At 44.8% G+C, this 20,483-nt stretch overlaps 2 protein-coding genes across 2 annotated transcripts; both read right to left on the reverse strand.

Moving 5' to 3' along the window:
- Positions 1 to 689, reverse strand: LOC127295949 (histone H2A). Its single transcript, XM_051325981.1, has one exon. The coding sequence runs from the start codon at positions 614 to 616 to the stop codon at positions 140 to 142; it is 477 nt and encodes a 158-aa protein (XP_051181941.1). The 5' UTR covers positions 617 to 689; the 3' UTR covers positions 1 to 139.
- A 9,388-nt stretch (positions 690 to 10,077) lies between these two features.
- LOC127295950 (arginine biosynthesis bifunctional protein ArgJ, chloroplastic) lies at positions 10,078 to 19,087 on the reverse strand. Its single transcript, XM_051325982.2, has 16 exons — positions 18,843 to 19,087; positions 18,644 to 18,767; positions 13,535 to 13,608; positions 13,363 to 13,407; positions 13,206 to 13,256; positions 13,057 to 13,125; positions 12,877 to 12,935; positions 12,677 to 12,746; positions 12,500 to 12,580; positions 12,312 to 12,398; positions 11,747 to 11,869; positions 11,569 to 11,631; positions 11,268 to 11,345; positions 11,009 to 11,154; positions 10,814 to 10,884; positions 10,078 to 10,408 (listed from the first exon to the last, which is right to left on the reverse strand). Exons 1-16 carry the CDS (start codon positions 19,005 to 19,007, stop codon positions 10,326 to 10,328), a joined length of 1,389 nt encoding a protein of 462 aa, XP_051181942.1. The 5' UTR covers positions 19,008 to 19,087; the 3' UTR covers positions 10,078 to 10,325.
- Positions 19,088 to 20,483: the final 1,396 nt, after the last annotated feature.

Genomic DNA, 20,483 nt, shown 5'->3' on the forward strand with positions numbered 1-20,483 from the left:
TATTTCAACGACAGTTTCTTCCATTAACAAGCACAGAACAAGGTACAGCGACAGATCCAGCCGAACACTACCAGCCCACTACTACGATGAAGGAAAGGACACACTACACAGACTAAACACACAGCACGCATCGCTGTAACTAAGCCTTGGCCGCCTTCTTCGGTGACTTGGCGGTCTTCTTGGGGGACTTGGGCTCCTTGGCGGCCTTCTCGGCCGTCTTCTTGGGGAGCAGCACGGCGTGGATCTTGGGCAGCACGCCGCCGTGCGCGATGGTGACGCCGGCGAGCAGCTTGCCGAGCTCCTCGTCGTTCCGGACGGCGAGCAGGAGGTGGCGCGGGATGATGCGGGACTTCTTGTTGTCCTTGGCGGCGTTGCCGGCGAGCTCGAGGACCTCGGCGGCGAGGTACTCGAGGACGGCGGCGAGGTAGACGGGGGCGCCCGTGCCGACGCGCTGCGCGTAGCGGCCCTTCTTGAGGTACCGCCCGATGCGGCCGACGGGGAACTGGAGCCCGGCCTTGACGGACCGCGTCACCGACTTCTTCCTGGGCCCGCCGGCCTTGCGCCCGGCCGCGCCCTTCTTGCCCTTGGCTCCGGCGGCGGTGCTTGAGGCGTCCATGGCTCGCTGCTCGTCGGAGGAGGAGATTGGTTTTGTGGTGCGAGATTGAGATGGTGAGGTGTGGTGGGAACTGCTGGAGAATGGGCGAGGTATTTAAACCGTGCGGAGGGCGGGTGGTGGGCCCGTCGATCCGTGGGCGCGCGGCGCTGAGCCGCGGGATCTGGGGGGAGTGGACGGTCTAGATGCGGTGTCGGGAGGTCCGATCCGTGGGAGGCAGGTCTGGACCAATCAGGTGCGAGCGGATTTTGGAGCCCGGGAATTTTGCGCCTCAATGTTCCCGCCCACGGGAAGGAAAGGAAAATTTCGCGGCGCGGCTGCAGGCAGGTGGTTGGTGGAAACTGGGAAGGGGTCAGCAGCGGCCAGCAATGATAGGGATCAATCTCGACATCAATGGATGCCAAATTTTTCTTGGTAAAGATATGCTGCCATTAATTCAAGATAGAACTGGTTAATTGATTGCTGCAGATTAGTACACGATCAAATTTGAAGCCATTTTTTCAATACACCCTGAGATCTTAACCCACAAATTGGAAATATGTTAGTAATTGTTAGCTTTCACCTTGATGACATACAGGGGATACATAAAAACGAGATTTTAGTATGTAAGAAAATCACTAGCTAAAACTCCATAAATTACAATATAAATACTTCCTTCAGTTCAAAATACTTATCATAATTTTATTTTAAGTTTGAACTAAAATCACGACAAATATTTTGGACCAAACAGAGTAAGAAAACCACAAGTTAAAATGCCGGAAATAGAAGTTTCATAAGCACAGATTACTGTATTCTAAAAATTGAGATATACAAGAGAAGAACTTACCGCGGAACACAATACATATTGCCGCTAACATCGTGTATAAAGGATGGCAATATTTTTTGATGATATGAGAGCATCTCCAGCCGCGTCCCCCAAAGCGTCCCTCAAAGAGATTTGGAGCGCGCCGGACCAAAAAACCATTCCAGCCGCGTCTCCCAAAGCCTATTTTTGTCCGGCGCGCCCCCATACGGTGTCCGGCGCCCCGAGCCCATCCCCGTCCCACAGGAGACGGTCCGGGCACGCCGGACACAACGAAAAGCGAGTCGAACCGACGCGGGCCCGACGCGTCAGCGGCTCGGAAGCCTAAAACCCCGTCGCCTACCTTTGGACAAGCGACGTTAATGGCGTCCCTGTTTTTCCAGGCGACGCAGGGACGCGTCTCGTCGTGCATGGCCGTGTGGCCGTCCGCGGCGGCGTTATTGCGTGCAACCACCCGCTGCCGCCGCTGTTTAAAGACGCCCTGCAGTTCTCACCGCTCACAAACCATCTCGTCGCCGCCGCCTCCCCCCTCCTGCATCTTCTCCTCGCCGCTCCAAAAATGTCGAGCTCGTCCTCCCGCAAGATCGCCGCGGCGAACGGCTTCGGCCGCGGCAGCCTCACCGTGGCGGAGGCGTGGGCGCTGTACAACGCCCGCTATCCAGTCCCGCCGGACATGCGGCTGCCAAGCAGCGGCGGCTGGAAGATGGCCGTGAACGGCATTGGCGTTCCGCCGCCGCCGAAGCCGTGCACAGACCAATGGAGGGACGCCATCAAGGCCCGTCGGGCTCAACTCACCGCCGAGGAGCGGTTGGATCCGACGTGGGCGGCCAACAACAACGACGCCTGGTGGACGTCGTACTTCCAGGCGAACTACGACGTCGAGATGCACAGCACCGACGGGCTCGTCGGCGGCCCCAATAGCTGGAACAATGACGGCCGCGCCCTGTTCTGGGGCGTTCCGGGGCGCACCCTCGAGAACGTCATCCGCGGCATCCGCAACGGCGCTCCAAGGCTGGAGATGCCGTCGTCACCGCCGCCGTCTCCTCAATGGCAGCCGAGGAGGACGACGTACTCGTCCTCCTCGCACTCTTCTTCGTCCTCCTCAATGCCAGCAGCGACGACCCCGAGGACTGCCCAGGTCTGCGGGCGGCGTTCTTGGCGTCCATGAATGACAAGGACGCCTGGAGGGGCGACCTCGACGCGGCGATCGCCTTGTCCATCCGCGACTCCGGAAAGCCGCTGGTGGACCTCATCGATGATGGCGAGGCAGGACCAAGCGGCGCGGTGAAGGACGAGCGCGTCAAGCAGGAGGTCGTCACTGACGAGATGTACAACTTCCAGCAGTACTACGACGCCTCCGGCCGCCGCAAGTGGTTCTAGATTAGGTTTAGTTTAAATTTAGTCAAATTTCGTTCAAATCTATGTAAGTTTGGATGAATCTTAATCAAATCTCGTTAAGTTTAAAATTTCCGAAATTTTGTTTGGGGGACGCGACTGGGGAGCGACGTCCCCCAAACGCGGCACGAACGAAACACGTCCCCCAAACGCTCAATCCGGCGCGGTTTGGGGGACGGTTTGGGGGACGCAGCTGGAGATGCTCTGAGAACCTGAAATTGGGGAACGACTTCGTGCTTATGGGGAAAGGGGTGGGATATGTTTCGCGGAGTTGGTGGACAAGAAAAGCAGGACGATAGAAGGACAAATCGATTACGGTCTTATGTTCTACTATGATGGGATGGCGGAGAGATGTTTTAGTTGTTGGGTCATGGTGGTGATGTAGGGAGGAAGGTGGGAGGGCAGCGATAGAGGGTTGGGGTTTGGTGCCTCGTGGAGAAGAGGATGAGTTATCGACGGATATGCGGAGAAGATACTATTCGGCCAAGACTAAGGTGCGTACAATTTATAGCCCCGTGTACTATGGTGGCAGCGGCAGGTAATTTCGGAAAATAGGGTTAGTGACTAGAGACGAAAAATGACCCTATGTAGATCCAGCTGTCAAAAAATCCACCAAATATTTCCATGTTTATGTCACCATGTTTTCTCAATAATACCTTTTGAAAGTCTTACTATGTTGTAGATTTAACTATCCTAAATTAGTATATGATCAAGACCGCTTATTGTGTACGAGGGGTGTTTATTTGTATACATTTTTTTTTGTAAATGTCACCGTGTGTTAGCGGAGCTAGGTTGGTGTGTATTTCCACGTTTATTACTCAAGACCCTACTGAAAATTACCTAATTTATCAAGTAAAGGGTCAATATGATATTATCAAACTCTTATCCTGAAACTTATTTACTAATATGTCAAAGTAGGTTGTATACAACATACATCACCAAACAATTCATATTGTGATAGTGAATAAAACTATACACATGATAAAAGTGAAAAGGCAAAGATGCAAGTCACGAGAGACCCATAAGCATGCTGCCAAAGCTCAGCCATTGGCGGGATCCTATGTCTTATTTTATAGAGTTATCCAATAATCAAGCAAGGGGCGACGTAATGTTTCACCAAACAGAATTGTAATATTGAATACTCACATAACTCGTTGTAGTTTCTTCACATTTTCAAATTGCAGAGCTTGATTCAATCATTTGTTTCCTAGATGACATTCTTGGATGTAATGAAATGGTATTGGGAGGTTCTAGGTTTTTAAGATCCTAGATAGAGTAAAATAGAAAGCAAATGTGAACCCTTTTGTTGTGAAGTGTACAAGTAGATTGCCTAGCCCTTTCCATCAGTTCGGACTTTTGGTTCAAGTGGCTAGTGCATGAAGCTTAACATGGTATCAGAGCCTCAGGTCTCGAGTTTAAATCCTGGCTTTCACATGGTTTTCGCAATTAAGCCTAAAAATTGTTGTTGCCCCCCTCTTTAGCCACCGCTGTTTCGGTGTGCTCTTCTTCTTTCACGTGTTGACTTTGTCTTCTCCCGTCACACGCGAGTGGGGGTGTTGTGAAGTGTATATGTGGATTGTCTAGCCCTTTCCATCATTTCGGACTTTTGGTTCAAGTGGCTAGTGCATGAAGCTTAACATGGTATCAGAGCCAGGTTTCAAGTTCAACTCCTGGCTTTCACATGGTTTTCACAATTAAGCTTAAAAACTGATGTTGCCCCCCTCTTACACGGTTTTCGCAATTAATCCTAAAAATTGCTGTTGCCCCCCTCTGTGTGCTCTTCTTCTTTCACGTGTTGACTCTCTTCTCCCGTCACACGCGAGTGGGGGTGTTGTGAAGTGTACAAGTAGATTGCCTAGCCCTTTCCATCAGTTCGGACTTTTGGTTCAAGTGGCTAGTGCATGAAGCTTAACACCTTTGACTCGAGCCTTCTCAAATTTTGAGCTTAATTTCATGTGTGGTGATGGCCTCCAAGAGTGTCAAGCTCACGGGCTCTCACTTGAGCAAATCAACATTTAGATCTCAAATTTATGCAACAAATGCAAAACAAAACAGCAAAAATGCTCAAATCCATCTACTTGTTTCTCTCTTTACCAAAACTCGCCCAAAAGAACAAATCCTATGGAGGCGTTGGAGGGAATGAACAATTGAGGAGGTCAATAAATGACTCATGGCTAGATCTGAATCCACAAATTTCCCTTCACATAGGTGGTGGTGTGGGGGGGGGGGGGGGGGGCTTGGACTTGGGGGAGGAGAAAGCTCCAAGGAATGCCAAAATCAAGATCCCAAAGCTTGCCTCTCGTATGGAGGTAGACCACCTATTAAAGGACTAGTGGAAATTTGTTTATCGGAGGCCTTTTGCGAGATCTGGTACATAATCTGAAATTCCCAAAATTCTAGACATGAAAATGGTTCACTCCATATTTTTTAAAGTCAAGTATAAACCCGGAAATTCTGGATGAAACCCTGATGCCAAAAACATCATAAATCTCGTACAAATACAACGTCAACTTTTTCATACAAAATCATATTTTGATGATCCTAGACTTGTTATGAATCTAACAAGTAGTTAGATCCTCACATAAAGAATTACCAAATATAAACTAGAAAGGATGATTCAAAATATGCAAAGGTCTAAGCACTATGCACACGACATATTCAAACTACTTGTGTCAATTCCCCTCTTGATAGTACGGATATCAAACTGATCATCCGGTCTCCCTCGAAGCACCTTGAGACCGGTAAAACTATAAAACCTAGCAAATAAATACTATAGCCCTGCACAGTTCAATTGATCTTGATGATGACTCGTTCATGCTTGTCTCAAGTTGGAATACTTCTTATCATGTTTGATTGGTGAAGACCCACAAATGGATCCCCCATTTTGCACTATGGTAATCCTTAGATGGGCGCATCTTAACATGTACATTATACCAAAATGGAGGAAAAGCTTCCCCTCAAGATTCTTATCATGAATGTGATCTTCTTGGACCTATGACCATCTCCACTTGATGTCATCCTCTCATGGCTATATGAAATCTTGTTTTTAATGCAAGCTCATTGTTGGCACCTCACCCTCATATAAATATGAGACAAGAAATTTAAGGGCTAGTTCACAAAACGCAATTCACGGTTTATTACCTTACTACTAGATCACTTTATCCCACACGGCACACCATTTACATGTGTGTGTTGACAAACTTGAATCCGATCGTTGCACTCCATCTTGGACAACCTTTATATTTACTTCACTCTCCATCTTGATAGTATATTTAAGGAATAAACAAACTTTTCACTTGATCTTCTTCATTCAAGACTTGGTCTCCAAAGGCTCAACTCTCTTATGACTATTCTTTGGATTTCACCGTGAAAATCACTTTGGCCTTATTTGTGCTTTAACACACTCTCGTGAGTAACACAATGAATTCTTCACTTGCTTATTTCCTTCAAGACCTGGTTAACCGTATTTCAACTCATCTCATCATAATCTTGTCTTGAAGTTATGTATTTAATCCTTCTATCGTATTCTTTCTATCAAGATCTTGACCCTTCTGGCTCAACCCATAAGCACAATCATGACTACATCTGAGTTCCTCCAATGAGCTCTATCATGGACATTACTATATCTTTATATTACATTCATGTTGGTTATATTGGGTTCAATCATTGAACAAAACCTTAGGGCCTCCAAGTTACTGATACGTCTCCAACGTATCTATAATTTCCGATGTTCCATGCTTGTTTTATGATAATACCAACATGTTTTGTTCACACTTTATATCATTTTTATGCGTTTTCCGGAACTAACCTATTGACGAGATGCCGAGAGGCCAGTTGCTGTTTTCTGCTGTTTTTGGTTTCAGAAATCCTAGTAACGAAATATTCTCGGAATCGGACGAAATCAACGCCCAGGTTCCTATTTTTCCCGGAACCATCCAGAACACACGAGAAGGACCAGAGGGGGGGCACAGGGCCACCAAACCACACCCCGGCACGGCCCAAGGGGGGGGGGCGCGCCCCCCTATGGTTTGGGCAGCCCGTGGCCCCTCCGACTCCGACTCTTCGCCTATTTAATCCGTCGTGACCTAAAACATCGACACCGCTGGACGAAACTCCAGAAAGACTCCAGGGGCGCCGCCACCGTCGCGAAACTCCAATTCGGGGGACAGAACTCTCTGTTCCGGCACCCTGCCGGACGGGGAATTGCCCCCGGAGCCATCTCCACCGCCGTCTTCACCGCCATCTTCACCGCCATCGCTGCCTCCATGATGAGGAGGGAGTAATCCACCCCCGAGGCTCGGGGCTGTACTGGTAGCTATGTGGTTCATCTCTCTCCCATGTACCTCAATACAATGATCTCATGAGCTGCTTTACATGATTGAGATTCATATGAGTTTGTATCACAATTTATCTATGTGCTACTCTAGCAAAGTTATTAAAGTAGTTCTATTCCTCCTGCACGTGTGTAAAGGTGACAGGTGTGCACCGTGTTAGTACTTGGTTTATGCTATGATCATGATCTCTTGTAGATTGCGAAGTTAACTATTGCTATGATAATATTGATGTGATCTATTCCTCCTACATATGCATGAAGGTGACAGTGTGCATGCTATGTTAGTACTTGGTTTAGTCTCTTGATCTATCTTACACTATAAGGTTACTAAAATATGAGCATTATTGTGGAGCTTGTTAACTCCGGCATTGAGGGTTCGTGTAATCCTACGCAATGTGTTCATCATCCAACAAAAGTGTAGAGTATGCATTTATCTATTCTGTTATGTGATCAATGTTGAGAGTGTCCACTAGTGAAAGTGTAATCCCTAGGCCTTGTTCCCAAATACTGCTATCGCTGCTTGTTTACTGTTTTACTGTGTTACTACTGCTGCAATACTACCACCATCAACTACACGCCAGCAAGCTATTTTCTGGCACCGTTGCTACTGCTCATACTTATTCATACCACCTGTATTTCACTATCTCTTCGCCGAACTAGTGCACCTATTAGGTGTGTTGGGGACACAAGAGACTTCTTGCTTTGTGGTTGCAGGGTTGCATGAGAGGGATATCTTTGACCTCTTCCTCCCTGAGTTCGATAAACCTTGGGTGATCCACTTAAGGGAAAACTTGCTGCTGTTCTACAAACCTCTGCTCTTGGAGGCCCAACACTGTCTACAGGAAAGGAGGGGGAACGTAGACATCAGTTACCTACACTTTCTTCTTCCTCACCGTAACATATCCATACCTTCAACCTCAATGATCTCGATGTCTATTTTGACTACGTTGGCATTCACCATATAATCCACCCAATAGTCTTCAACTCTTCATGCATCTCCTATGGAACATTCCTTCATATATAACTTGATGAAATCGTAGATCAATATGAACTAGCATCTATTACTAAATCCCAATGCATACATTTATCTTCCTGGCTTTTCATACTTGAACCGATCAAATCGTCTCCATGCATTGATGCTGAAAAACCATTGATATATAAATAAATTAAATCATTAATTTATTTAATTGTCATTAATTATTGAAAGCATGTTTAAGGCCAGGATGCACCTTCAATGTGCGAGTACAAAATTAATAATTTAGCGGTTTTAGATTTAAACTATGAATAAATAAAGTTATCAAAATTTTAACTAGGTGAACGATCTTGTATGGAAATACCCCAGGTAGCAAGCAAATAAGATATACAAAATAGAAGAAACTGACCACAAGTAAGGGATGAAAGAATCAACCACGGGCGGAAGGAGAAGCGACAAGTTTAAATCGTTGGGAGGACTCTAATCTCGTTGGAGAAGTCGTAAACAACTAAGCTCGCAATTGTGCCTCTTGTATATTACCTTGTTCTCCACTTTATATCTCCCCACAAACTTTTTGAGGAAAGCCACAACCTTGGATGCTCACAAGGCAACTCCAACCGTCTAGGATTCCCCACACACCTAAAACTAACAAGACAACGCGAATCCAGAGCAGGGAATAAACTTTTTTCTTGATGAATTTGTAGATGTAGGCCCTCTCTTTATTTCCCCTCAAAGAGATGAAGGTTTGAGTGGAGGGAATAAAAGTGATCAAGCTTCTTGAGGTCAACAATGGGTACACAACTTATTGTATGAAAATTTAGGTTTCTTTTGGACAAGAAGACCCTCTTATACAAGGCCCCTCTGTTTCTAACAATCATGTATAGCTCACAAGAAGTATAGAGCCTCCAGCCGTGTCTGTAATTCTCCAAGGTTTCAGAAATTTCCAATACTTACTTCGGGGTTTAACAGAAGGGACATGATTAAAACCTGGAGCCTCTAAGACCTAGGGCATGCATAAATAAGGCCTCAAATGGATGGCACCGCCTTAGCTTTTGATCTTGTTTTTTCACACTATCCTAGGATGTTTTTAGGTCATTGATCACCACTCTTTGCATACTTATATCCAACCCACTAGTCCATTGTCATCTGATGGATAAAACAAGACTTCGATGTTTTTTATTAGGTCTAGTTGCCTTGATGGAGTGCGACCTAGTCCTATTTTACAAAAGACGTTGCATGAAGCTTGATGGCTGCCTTGGGCCGTACAAGACTTCCAAGGTAGACACTAAATATATTTTCCTCTGCACCGAACTAAGTTGTTCGATAATTGCCCGATCCAAGAATAGATTTCCACGATCAAGTATTCAAGCTCTAGCCCTCTCTCTTTTCGCTGATTCAAATGAGTGAAATAAGAGAACATGCCTGTGTCAATTTATTGATAGGCTTGCGGGGTTGAGTGGGCGGTGCACAATCCATGGTGGACTAGCCCATCTATCGCTCCACTATCTTGGACTCCATTCACTTGTGTCTTCATACTTGATTTGTCTTTTCATTACTTTTTTCCTTGATGACTTGTGAACACCAGATTCGTGCTTGGACTTTTGACAACTCGAGTTGATAATTTTGGTACGTGGATGTCATGTATGATTATGTGTGACCCAATGTAGGATTGGCTATTCTCACAACATTTTCTTTTATAACATAACACAATCTAGCAAATAAGCCAAAAACTGAAACATGATCAACAGAAACCCAAAACTGAAACATGATCAACAGAAACCCAAGCTGATGAATAAGCCAAAAACTGAAACATGATCAACAGAAACCAAAAACTGAAACATGATCAACATCCCTTTTAGTGTCATTCTGAACTCAACTGGCCATTTATATCTATACAGAAATGGAAAACTTGATCTGGTACCTGTAAATTAGTTGTACCTTGTAATCAACAGACAAAAGTGTACACAAACTCCAAACAAACTTTATTTGGTCATGTCATCCTTCATTATCAATCATAACTGAGAAGGACGGCAGACAATTTTCACATGTTGCCCTAAAATATTTTAGCGCATTCTTGTAGCAAAGAATACATTTTCAACCTATTGGTACAACGACACTATCTTTTCAATATCATACAATGTTCAGAATTGTAGCTGCGTCCAAAGAGCCCCAGACTATTGAAGACAGATTTTCACGAAGAATACAGGTTTCATGTTGTGTACTCAGCATTTATTTCAACATACTTGTAACTTAGGTCACAGCCCCACGCCTTTCCACTGCCTCCTCCACTCCCTGTAAACAGTGGATGCATACAGTAATGTCAATATCATAATTCATAAAATATAACCATCAACAAAGCACATTCTCCAAAAGATAAAAGAAGGATAAATGGAGTATCAGACTGTTCAGGTAGGAAAAACAAGTGGGTGACGTGTGAACTGAGCTTCCCTTCACACATATCAATGTCTGTGATAGCATATCTATCATTCAAGACACCATGTTAGTCTTGCCTATCCAGTGTCATAACTTCAATACTAGTCACGACCAATGAATAAGGAAATTATTAAACAAGTACAACATTGTAACGGGCATAATATGAACACAGAGCATTTCTGAAGACAGATGCAAAACATCATGATGTTCTCCACATGAACATACTACAGTTTCTATTGTGCAACAATGAAGTTGAAAGCTTACCCACTGATACATCGATGTTCACCGTACCATGGATGTCTCCGGCATCTTTAAGATACTTGCTAGCCGCGGATCTAAGAAAAAGAGTAGTTGTTTTAGCTTATTATAGGAAGAGTTAGAGATATTCCATGCAACAATATCCATTCTCTCGGACTCAAACAACTAGATTTACAATTATGTTTAGTCAAGGTTTCTAACCTGTCAAAAGGGAGTGGTTGGCCATTTTTCATCAGTGGAATAACTCCAAGAGAAATATCAAGCTGGTCCGCATTGAAGTGAATGCCCGAATAGCCGGCAGCGCAAGCAATACGTCCCCAGTTCGGATCTCGCCCGAATACAGCAGCCTGGCACAAAAATGGTATTATCAGGCCTCTCGGGTAATGAATGCAAAAAAAGATAAATGTTAATACTCATATAGGCCTCAAATGCAATGTATGGCAGGTATAGAACATCATACTTTAACCAAGGAGGACGATGCCACTGAACGAGCAATTTTAGCTGCTTCTGCCTCGTTATTTGACCCGGTTACAGTAACCTGCATAAGAAAAGGCACTTTAGAAGATTGTGCTATAGTGCTGAAAAAAAATACGGGATCTGGATATAACGCATGCACCAGTTGCAAGAGAACCAATAACTCGAATTTTTATTTCATACAGTAAAAAGCCAAGTCATCATGGTTGTAAGAAAATGTGTTTCAGCAGTCTGATGATGTAGAGGACATGAGGTGTTAAAGTATTATGCCACTTGAATCACTTAACCTCAATTAAGCAAGTCGCACCCTCACCATCCCATGCTATGGATTTTGCAAGACCTTGCATTACCTGCAGAAAGATAGGTCAAACTCTTTCTACTCGCCAGGAACAATTGGAAGTATATAAATTAGTATAGATAATATCACAGTCTAGAGAGAGAAAAGGATGGGGAAGTCAAGCTTACTGCATCTAGGCATGCTTGAAGCTGTTGAGCTTCAGCACTATCATGAGTGAGAATGTCGGATAAACCAGATAATCCACTAGCCATAGCAATAACACAATCATTGGTACTTGTATCACCATCCACCTTCAGAATCATGACATAGAACAGTTATTAGCTTTTGGCACCGAAGAGGTCATATAAGGTTACCCCACAATTCGACAATGATAATGGATCTAGCAAATTGTATCTCGGTACAAAATAACTTGATGTCTAACATACAGTATATAATAAATCTTAAAATGCTTTCAATATTATTCTACTCCCTCCGTCCATAAAAAGATATCTTAGATTTGTCTAAATTTGGATGTATGTAGACACTATAATTTAGAACAATCTAAGACATCCTTTTATGGACGGAGGGAGTACTAAATATGAACCTCATACAGCATGTAGATTATATTCATGCAAAAATTGTGATTATCACCAACTATCTGAGGAAGTATTTTGAAGAACTCCACTAGTTATTTGGAGGTTGTGTAATTGTTGCACATGCTGATCAACATTAGAGAGAAGAGTGGTCACTCACAGTAATTTGGTTGAAACTTCTACTCACAGATGTCCGGACCATTTCTCTCCAAACATCACTTCTCACTTGAGCATCAGTTGTCAGAACCTATAATAACAAGATTATCATTAAACATGCTACATGCCTAGAGAGAGGAGGTGAGTGAGGGAAAAGGCGGTTTGCAAATGAAATAGAAAGAGGGGGCATACACCAAGCATTGTTGCCATATTTGGATGAATCATCCCGGAACCTTTGGCCATTCCTCCTATTTTGATAGGCACTCCTCCAATCTAATTATTCAACAAGAATTGACGATAGTAAAGGCCATGCCACTCCATAATATAAAATAACGGATCTACATTGCATGTAAACCAAGAAAGTCAAACCTCGGTTTGGACAGCAATGCTCTTGCTAACAAGGTCTGTAGTTGTAATGGCCACAGCTGAAGAATTTGAACTGTGACAGAAGGACAGAGACAATAGTTTAATAGTTTAAACATGGTAGTGGCGATGTATCACACCAATTTCACATTTATGGAGTCTAGAGGAAATAAATTGTTGCTCACAATACTACATGTTAATTATACCCCTCAGTAGATGAAGATAGCGAGCCTACAAGTCTAGGAAGTGAATTCAGAAGTGCTTCCTGCATTGTTAAAACCAAAGAACCATCAGTGATGCAGTATTGTCAGACGAGCTGGTTAGCAACTTATTCATATGGTGATATGGAACATTCAAGTGTATTATTTGTTGCAACACCTATGTACCTTCTTTATTCTTTGACCAATGACCCCAGTGGACTGGATCAATATGTCATTTGTGTTCACATTCAAAAGCTGCAACACTGATAACCGATTAAACTAGCGGCACTGATATCCTGCGTAGTGCATAGGCATCTGAGGAACGGATTCGGTACCTTGGCAACAGCTTCTGCACTATCCACTGCATCCTGATATCCCGCATCACCCTGATGACCAATTATTTACGAATATAGGTCATGCTTAGTCACTATATTCCTCAAGTACAGTTCAGAAACACCAGTAAAACATATAGAGTTCTCCAGAAAGACTTACGGTGGCAGCATTTGCTTGACCAGCGTTAATTAACACGGCGCGGGCCTAGGAAACAACACATTTGAGAACAGTGAGTAACTTAACGAATGATTGCTCCACTTTGGGGCTTTCCATCGAACAATTTTTCCCTTTCAGTTTTAGTAAGGTGAGACAAGGGGCAGAGCAAACTTACAGTTTTCGACAAAGTAAGGACGTGCTTACAATACAGAACAGGCGCAGCAGCAACCACATTTGTCGTAAAAGCTCCTGAAAGAAGGCCAAGACGATAAGAAGTGATGCTATCACACAGGTTCTAACTACATTACACATCAAGGTATACCGCAAGCAGATACGACGATGTAATATTATCATCCCCAACAAATCTTTCACGGTCGTTCACCATTCTAAATTTCTAATGAACATACAACGATCAAATTTCCTTGTTGTTTGGGATTGAGAAATCATCAGACATGCTAAAAATACAACTATTACCAAAACTGCAGCATTCAGCAATGTATCTTTACTATTAAAAGCAAACTGGTGAATGTCCGGTGTCACATTTTCATTTAAAGACAAAAATGCCCTCCCACGTCCTGAAGGAAAAAACATCCATCTAACAACCACAATTATCCATGCATGCAGCCAAGTGAGAAAAAAATGCGTTTGTTCTCATCTACATGAGCTAGAACGTAACCATCCCCTTGATATTCTCAACAACTAACAAAATCCATATCTAGCTACAGGTTTCATTTTATGATAGAATGCGTTTCACCCTTTTCGTCTGCCCGTCGCTCGTCCCAGAAAGGGGCTCGACCAAAGCATCCCCAATTTCCATCCAGAAACTGCAGCATCCATCTCGCTCGATCTGTGGCACAGGACCAGGCTGGTCCTTTGAACTGTGCCGCCGTCGCTGCCGGAGCAGCCTCCTGACCCCACGCTCCCTCTTGGTCGGATGCGTTGGCGGACACATCCCATGGAGCTCCGGCCGTCGCTGCCGGAGCAGCCTCTTGACCCCACGCTCCCTCTTGGTCGGATGCGTTGGCGGACACATCCCATGGAGCTCCGGCCGCCGCAACCTACCGACTTGTGTTGGCTCCCCGCCTCCGTCTCTCTCCACCACCTGCGTCGGTGAGGCCCAACCTTCTCCTCCTAGGGTTTCCTACCGCCTCCACGTCCCGATCTGTGCCGCAGTCAAGCCTCTGCACGTGATGGTTAACCCCAGAGTGGTGTGGTGTCTGGCGTGGCAGCGATGACGACTATTGGAACGCCAGAGCGGTGCGGTGATGCTGGGTTCGGTGTCGATGCTGGTCAATATCGCTAGGTTCGTGGCATGGCTGCTCCTACAACGGCATCTCCTGTGCAGGTAACCGGCAGTGTACTCACCGACGCTCATGACGATTGCCAGCTTTGCAGGAGGCGGCGTTGGCGCTATCTATGCAGCGGACCACCTATGAGACATGGCGGCTCAGGGGTACCGTGTCTATTGGGAACATGTAATCGGTCGAGATTTTGGATGGGGTTTTCTTAAGACTCCTGCCGGTGATCAAGGATGCGAAATTTCTGTGGATTTATTTGCTGCGATTTTACCGGGGGTGGTCGCTTCAAGGATCGGGTGCGTGATGTTTGGCATGCTGCTTGGAGAAGAGGGGTCCAATGTTCACCACTGCCTTCAGCCCTCTGTCCCAAATGTTCGTCCCCAACCCGGCCTCTACCCTAGAAGGTCAGTCGGCCATTAATATCACTCTCCGAACTTCTGGAATCTGGACATTGTTATTTTCTATATTGTATGAACTCACTCAATCTAAATCTGCAGCGAAGCTTTCCTTGATGCTTTACAATAGCATGGTGCCAAAGCGGATCCTATTCTTATATGAAAGAAATAAATATAATGATTTATTACTTCAGGTAATCACAATGAGCCGTGTCACTGGTGCTATTTGAAATAATTCTTTGTCATGTTGGCTTAGTAGAGCAAAGTGCTTTCCATGTGAAAACTCTGAAGGGGTGAGAGGGCTAGCATACTAATAGCACAACCCGTCAACTGTACCGTTTCTTTGCGAATCATCGCACAAGTTTTAGTTGTTGGTTAATTGCATCATTTTCTTTCACATAATCACATGTGTAGTTGGCCAGGGGTAACCGAGAGATGGACAGTAGTAAGCACCCGTGTATGTTCTCATGGCGGCAATTTTGATGCGCAGAATGGTGAAATGAAACCTAAATTTTGCTCTTGTTGGGTTGACCAGGACATTTGAGCAAGTCCTGTAGATGCAAGATTATAATCCCTTTATTCTTAAGAGGGAGCAGAAGGTTGCATATGTAAAAGGTGAGAAACGTGCCACCATTTCAAATTTCAAATGAATGAAGAGAAAGAAGAGTATAAGATATATATTTGTGCTTGTTGCATTGTGCCCTACTTTCTCATGTAATTAATTGAGAATAAAGGGATTATAATCTTGCATTCATCACACGCCTCACAAATTCTTTTCTCAACTACTCTATCTACTACCAGTGCCCGCATTCATGCACCACCTCGCCCTGCAGGTGCCTGATCCTCCCGATTCTAAGGTGCCTGATCCTCCCTATTATAACGGAAATGTCAATCTAGGATTTCGCAGTTCATAGCCTCTAAGCTCGCCGCTACCCTCGCCGGTTTCCATAGGTCAGACGCCGACACTGGCACCTCAACGACGACGACCACGACGAGGCTTCCTCCTCCGATCCGTAAGATTTCCCGCCCCGATCTACTCTTCCACGAGTACCATCTTGACGATTTTTCGCTAAGTTTTTTGGTGGGGACGGACCGCAGGAAATCGAACAAGAATACCCCAAGCTGCGGCTACCGGCATCCACCTCGGAGCAGAATCCGTCGTCCTCCAGCAGAACTATGGGCATCCTCCAGATGCGGCGCCACCGCCGCTACGACAATGATGGTGATCCACCTGCTGCTGCTCTCCCTGGACGACTGCAATGATACCTGGGACAGGCTGTTGCTCCTCTGCTGATTTGCGATAAGGAGCATCCACATGGAATCTGGTCCGTGTCTTGGCGATTCATCTTGTGCGTAATTTTTTTTCAACAAGCTCAATTGTAAACATATGCATCTACATGTCCACATAGAGTTCAATAGAGATTCATCAACACTTGTGCACTGTGTGTACCACTATGGTGTAGTGCTTAATTAGTTCTATTAACTGCTGGAAAAGGAAATTTGACTCTATATGCACCAACGTGCAAAGACACCAAAACTGCGTAGATAAGTCGAGCAAAATTTTCTTGCTTGCTTATGCAATACAATTATTCTTGATACTATTAAAATTTGAGTGTTTCCTTACGTGCATGTAGTTAGTCTTGACTGTTCTGGATAGTTTATCTGCTAAGACTCTGATGTGCATGTTTCTCGCTGCCTCATTTCAAGCATAGTTTCTACAGGTGACGATGATCCCTAGAGTTAGTTGTATTAATACTTTATGCAATAATTATGGTCTTTTGATTCACCGATATCTCTTAACAAATGCTTTGGTCTGACCGACAACATTTTTACATGAGCACAAATGCAGAGCACTCTACCAAACCTGAAACCTTCTATTCTTGATGAATACTCCAAGGCAGTAATCTAACATTAAAAAGGTGCTTCCACATAAATTATCCGCTAATGTGACGTTGATCTTGAAGAAGCAACTTTCATCTTCATCTGTTGCTACTGTAATATTGATTTTGAAGAAGAAACTTTCATATTTATCTGCTACTTTGATGTGGATTTTGAAAAAAACAACTTCCATGTTCATTTGTTGCTCTAATTTTGATCTTGAAGATCGTCTTGTTTGTCCTCCTATTGGTTTCTTCAGATGAAAGCTGGCTGTTTGGTGTTCTATAATAAAGTATTAGTGCTAAAATGTTATTGTATCATAATGAAGTATTAGCGATGACTATTTTTTGTGTCTCTGTTTGGTTGTAACTCGCTACATAGGCGTGAGGCAGCAGTAGCTGCCGATTCGCGTCCGCCTATAGAAGGCGGAGTTGATGAGGAGTGAATACCAAGACTGCACAATAACCTAAAGAGCTAGCAGCTAAGACATGGATCTTGCTAGGTCCAGATTTCACGGCAAGGTAAGGGGTGGAGGCATGGGCGGATCCAGCTTGTTGGCAAGGGGGGCAGCTGCCCCCCCCCCCCCCCCTCAATTGGTAATTCTTCTTGTAATAGTACTCCTAAAGAGTGATTTGCCCCCACTTAAAAAGAAAATTTACACCTATACGCATATTTTTGCCCCCTCTCAATTTTGATCCTGGGTCCGCCACTGGGTGGAGGAATCAGGCACTAGCTAGCGAGGTTAGAGTGCATGATTCAGGTCCTATTATCTTCCCATTTGCTTTTGTCTACGTGTTGAGCGGAGTTTCTAGGGAAGATCGATGTGGATGCCAACTGACAGGAACATGGCAACGATCGCAAAGCCTTAATCCATCTTTAGAAAGTATGTGGCCCTGACAATTGGCTCAATTTTGTTCTTTTTTAAATTTTGCTGGTAAAAAAACTTATAATTTTAACTATGATTTATATTTATAATATAATAAAAGTTTTGAGCATTCTAAAGTCATATAAATTTGTATATATTAGTAGTTAAAGTTGTGCAACAAAAACCGTGTGAAAATGCATGTTTTAAATGTCATGATTGATGGAGCAGTAAAGATTAAGTTATCATAAATATGTTGATTTATTGATACATCGTGAGCTAGGATTAGGTTCCGAATCACACAAGTTTTTTATAGAGTGACTAAGTAATTTAGTTTTTTGGTTACATAGTTTTTAGTTTTATGCCTTCATGGAATGGTAAAGGTTGTTCATCCAGTTTACACGCACCATGAGTATTATATGTGCACATTTTTAGATTTTTATGGAAAAAACTTCATGTTAACATGATAGACTGCGTGTGCATAATGGCTACGAGTTAATGAAGAAGTTTTTGATACTTGTACTCAAATTACCATGTATATGAAGTTGATGATAATATTACTAATGTTATGCAAGAATTCCTTAGACGTTGGCTTTTAAAATGAGGAATAATGTGTTGGTCCTTGCATTTTATAACTTAAATATTTGTAATATTTACTGCGTGGGTGATTTTTCTACATACTTGAATATTTGTGTGCATTATTTACACATGTAACGTGTGTAACACTAGATATAAGGTAGGAAACCGTGGCGAAGCACGGGCATTCCACTAGTATGCATGTAACAGTAGAAGGTTGCAGCTGCTTAAGCTATGCTAGTGGAGAAAGCCCAAGTGGTAGCGGGTAGTCTTACCGGCGACGGTGGCGTCGACGTCGCAGGCAACGAGCGCCAAATCAGGCTTCTGGCCCTTGGCGCGCAGGCCGCCGTAGATGCCGGCGGCCTTGAACCCCTTGGCGGCCGTGACGCCGCCTTCTACCTGCACCAGAGCAAGCGGATTCAGAGGGAAAGGCCTGGTCCGCGCCGGGGCAGAGGCAATGGTCCAGCTAATCACCTGCTTCCAGGGGCCGTCGGGGAGGAGGATCGGCGCCGCGGAGACGTAGCCGTCGGCGGAGGAGACGGAGCAGACGAGCCTGCTCGGCGACGGGGAGCTCATCCGGAGGGGCCGGTGCGGGAGCGGCGCGCGGCAGTGGAGGAGCAGGAGGGAGGGTGGCGGCATCGCGGCGGCGTTGGGCAGGTGGGAGTGGGAGTGGCAAGCGGACGAGGCGGGTCGGGGCTCTTTTTGGGGCCCGACCGGCCTGCCGGCGGCTGGGGCCCGGTGGTTGACTGGTTGGTGAGGGCGAGAGGTTGGTGAGGGCAATTCCTATTCGCCGCTCACTGCGGGAGCGAATTGCTCCCGCTCAAGCAATGGATGGGGTGGGCCGGCCCATTAGTCTAGCAAGTAGGGTTTTTTTTTCCTTTGTTTTCCGGTTTTTTCGGGTTTCTCAGGGTTTTTCTGTTTTGGATGGTTTCTTTTTGGTTTTTGCTGCGTTGGTTCTACTGATTTCGAAAATTTTTCAGTTTTTTTATGATTTAAAAATTGTTCATATTATAAAGAATTTCAAATTTCAAATTTGTTCGAATTGAAAATTTGTTCAAATATGAATTTTGTTCGATATAAAATTATTTGTTTTAAAAATTGTTTGGTTTTTAATTTGTTCTATTTTGAATTTTGTTCCGTTTTAAATTTGTTCACATGTTGAAATCTAAACTGAACGAAAAAAGAAAGGAAAGGCTTAATGGGCCGAGCCCATAGGTGCCTATCGATCGAGTCGACATGAGCGGAGACAATCTTCCGCTCCGATTAAGGCGGCCAATAGGCGCTCCCGTTGGATAGTGGGTAGGGCGGTAGCCGCCTGGCGGCTTGTCGGTTGGGGTTTGTCTCGGCCTCTTGGGCCATGGACATCTAGATCCGATTGATGTCGAAATAGGCCACTTTAGATCCGATTGATGTTAATGTGGGTTGCATATTTAGTCATAAGCATCTCAATGATGAGTAGAATGAATGGCATGCTTGTCACTGCCAATGTGCATAGGCAAGCCAATGACAAGCATACCAATGTTGAGCTTGACATTGACATGACGATGTTGAGCTTGGCATTGGCATGCTGATGTTGAGCTTCACATTGGCATGCTTATGTTGAGGTTTTGACATTGTCATGGTGATGTTGAGCTTGTCATTGGCAATTTTCATCGCCATGCCAATGACAATCATGCCATTGGAGCTCACCATGGCAACTATAGCTCACTCTTCTCATTTGTATTGCATCTGCAGAATTGGTTCTTCATGGAAACCTTTCCGGACGGGCCCATAGGGGAGGCAAGGGACATTACCGATCGGGGTGCAGCTTCGAGACCCAATGGGGGGTTCATGGAAGCCCGCCAATAGGTCACCAAGCCTAGGGTTCATGTCGGGTTTCCTTCTAACCTGGGGAACGGTCCCATGGAAAGGTTGCATGCGTTCTTCGTGCAGCTAGAGAGCCAGGACCTCCATGCCCTCATTGTGCCGTCGGCTCGCTGCCATGGAGCAACTCCTGATCAAGAAGTACAAGCTAAAAAATAATGGCACGTCGATGAAGGTGGCCTTGTACATGAGCGAGCACAAGGTGCAGCTCTAGTGGAAGGCCGAGCGCGTCGGCTTCATCAAGTCCTGCAG

Source organism: Lolium perenne, chromosome 4 (assembly GCF_019359855.2).
Source record: "Lolium perenne isolate Kyuss_39 chromosome 4, Kyuss_2.0, whole genome shotgun sequence".
NCBI classification, from domain to species: Eukaryota; Viridiplantae; Streptophyta; class Magnoliopsida; order Poales; family Poaceae; genus Lolium; species Lolium perenne.